This window comes from Phaethon aethereus, assembly GCF_964289735.1.
Source record: "Phaethon aethereus genome assembly, chromosome: 9".
Lineage (NCBI taxonomy): Eukaryota > Metazoa > Chordata > Aves > Phaethontiformes > Phaethontidae > Phaethon > Phaethon aethereus.
The window spans coordinates 28,436,752-28,440,008 of record NC_138585.1 but is presented as its reverse complement, the minus strand read 5'-3'; the positions used below and the strand labels follow the sequence as shown (position 1 = coordinate 28,440,008).

Here is a 3,257-nt window from a genome sequence, read left to right as displayed (position 1 = left end):
CCTCGCCGGCGGCACCACGCCCGCCACACCGCACCCGTGTGTTGTCCGCGGGTGGCGGTGCCCCCCGAGCTCCGCATCTCGGGTGGGGCCGGGCGACCCGCGCGGGGCCCGAGGGCGGCAGGTGTCGCCAGGAGCACGCTGCGTCCCGGGTGGGGCTCCGCCGGCACCGGCACCGGCACCAGCCCCGCCGCGCCCGAGCCGCCCGCCGCCCCCGGCCCGGCCGCCATGCGGCGCGGGCGGGGAGCGGCGAGCGCCGCCCGCCTGCGAGGGCGGTGCGGGAGGCGGGCGGGGAGTGCCCCGAGGCCGAGTCGGCGCCTCGTCCCGCCCGCCCGCTCGCAGTCCGCCCGGGGCCGGCGCGCTGCCTCCCGCAGCAGAGGGGCTGCGGCCGCTCTCCCCGCGGCGGCGGCGCCGCCATGGAGGGGCGCCCCGCGCCCGAGGCGCCGTAGAGCCGCTGCCCCCGGCTGCCCTGCCCTGCCCGGCGATGGGAGCCGGCTCGGCCGGGGCAGCTGCGGGCGGGACGCCGCCCCCCGCCGGGCGGACGCTGCCGGCGGCGAGGGGAGGCGAGCGCGGGCTGCGAAGGGCGCCGCGGGAGGCAGGTGGGGGCGGCCCCGGCGCTCCTGGGAGCCGGGCTGGGGCGCGGCGGCGGCTGGGGGCGACGCGGGGAGCGGGGCCGGGCGGGCTGAGGTGACCTGGGGGAGCCGGCGGGCTGAGGCGACCTGGGGGAGCTGGCGGGCTGAGGTGACCTGCGGGAGCCGGCGGGCTGAGGGAGCCGGAGGCAGCCGGGCGCGCTGAGGGGAGCGGGCGGAAGCGAGGGGAGCGGCGGCGGGCGGGCGGCGGGACGGAGCCAGCAGCCGCGGAGGCGGCCGGGGCGACGGCGCTCGCCTGAGGAGCGCGGGCCCCCGCTGAGGAGCGGCTGCCCCGCGGCCAGCCCCGCTGGCGCTGCCCCTTCGCGGCGCTCGCCCTTGCCCTGTCGCCGCTCGCCGCCGGGGCCGGGCCGGGCCAGCCCGCTGTCGCTCTGTCCACCGCCCCGCCTGCCCTGCCCTGCCCTGCCCCGCTGCGCGCCGGGGCCGCGGCCGGGAGAGGGGCCCGCCGGCCGCAGGCAGCCGCCCGCCGAGGCCTCCCCTGGCTGCCGAGGTGCGGGGGCTGCGGGGGGACGGTCTGCACTCCGCGCTAGACCGACCTGCGCGGGTGGAAGAGGCTCAGCCGGGCACACCCACTTGGAAACCCTCTGAAGAAAAGAGCAGGGCAGGTTTTGCCTTCCAATTAGGTTTTCTTTGCTCTTTTTTTTTCTTTTTTTTTTCAGATGCGTTACTGTGCCTGTAGAGACATTGTTGCTTCACCTCAGACCTATGTGATTCTGGTGGAAGGATCATGACCGAAGTCCTGTTCTCTGCTGCTTTGAATGGAACTGAACCCAACCTGTTAACCAGCAGTGGCTGGTCTGCGGGAAACGCCACCACCAAGTGTTCCCTGACCAAAACTGGCTTCCAGTTCTATTACCTGCCCACCGTCTACATTCTGGTCTTCATCACTGGGTTTCTGGGAAACAGCGTGGCCATCTGGATGTTCGTCTTCCACATGAGGCCTTGGAGCGGCATCTCTGTTTACATGTTCAACTTGGCACTAGCTGATTTCTTGTATGTCTTGACTCTGCCTGCCCTCATCTTTTACTACTTCAATAAAACAGACTGGATTTTCGGAGATATCATGTGCAAGCTGCAGAGGTTCATCTTCCATGTGAACCTGTATGGCAGTATTTTGTTTCTAACTTGCATAAGCGTGCACAGGTACACGGGAGTGGTGCACCCCTTGAAGTCACTGGGGAGGCTGAAGAAGAAGAATGCGGTGTACATCAGCACCCTGGTCTGGATCATTGTGGTGGCCGTGATTTCTCCAATACTCTTCTACTCGGGAACGGGGATAAGGAAAAATAAAACCACGACGTGCTACGACACAACAGCCGATGATTACCTGAGAAGTTACTTCATCTACAGCATGTGCACCACAGTGCTTATGTTCTGCATCCCATTCATACTGATTCTCGGTTGCTACGGGCTAATTGTGAAAGCTTTGATTTACAAAGATTTGGACAATTCTCCTCTCAGGAGAAAGTCGATTTATCTGGTTATTATTGTGTTGACGGTCTTTGCTGTGTCTTACCTTCCCTTCCACGTGATGAAGACCTTAAATCTAAGAGCCAGGGTGGATTTTCAGACTCCACAAATGTGTGCCTTCAACGATAAGGTTTATGCCACTTACCAAGTGACGAGGGGTCTGGCCAGCCTCAACAGCTGCGTCGACCCTATCCTTTACTTTCTGGCAGGTGATACCTTTCGAAGGCGGCTTTCCAGGGCGACCAGGAAATCATCCAGAAGGAGCGAACACAACGTGCAGTCCAAAAGCGAGGAAATGACTCTCAATATTTTAGCTGAGTATAAACAGAACGGAGATACGAGTTTGTGAACTCGTATGCAAATGCAAAAGAATTCGGAACAGTTTGAAAAAATCCTCTGCTTTGAGACAGTAGGACACTGTAGTGCTACAAGTGTGTGAGGAAAATCTACCAGTCTCTCAAATTCGTTTTAGGTAAAGCCTCATTTTCTGGACTTACAAAAAGCTTAACAAAGTCAGCAGAAGAATTTTAATGGAAAATAACGTGTCAAAAATCAGCTTTCCTTCTCCTTGCAATATTCCCATTTCTTTCCGACTTGTGTCAGATAAAGTAAAATGAAGTAAATCCCCTAAAGGAAGAAAGTGATCCAAGTGCTCCTGTTTTAATGACTTAGTCTCCCACATTCAAAAATGTTCTCAATCAGCCTCTCTTTAAAAATAGGATAAAAGTAAGAAAGCGCAGTATCTTCTCTTCTGAGGCTCAGTCCACATACCTAGCCTTTTGCTCACTTGCCGTTGTAAACAAGCGTTTAAATCAAAGTCATGATGCAGTTATCTCACCTTTACAGTTCTATTATTTCTTTATCTAATTCTAGTGTTGATAATTATTTGATAGTTCAGTAGCATTTATGATCCAGTCTTCTTCGAGTGCCGGTGTTTTACAAAAGTTAGGCTTACTGATGTGTGCATGATGATGCTTTCAGATTGCAATGGTTGTTCATGAAAAACCTGGACCCCCCCTTAAAGGCAAATTCCAGGTGAGCTGGAATTATCTGCCCCTGGCAGATAAGCAGGTCTCTCTGGGAGCTGGTGCCAGCAGGCGCCAGCTTTGCGCGTGCACGTAGCGGCGCGTTTCGGGAACAGAT

At 59.0% G+C, this 3,257-nt stretch overlaps 1 protein-coding gene across 1 annotated transcript; it reads left to right on the top strand.

The window, feature by feature from the left end:
- Window positions 1-366: 366 nt before the first annotated feature.
- P2RY1 (purinergic receptor P2Y1) lies at window positions 367-2,463 on the top strand (the record flags this gene model as incomplete). The annotated part of the gene is made up of 1 exon (XM_082003489.1): window positions 367-2,463. Exon 1 carries the CDS (start codon window positions 1,372-1,374, stop codon window positions 2,461-2,463), a length of 1,092 nt encoding a protein of 363 aa, XP_081859615.1. The 5' UTR covers window positions 367-1,371.
- Between the last annotated feature and the right edge of the window lie 794 nt (window positions 2,464-3,257).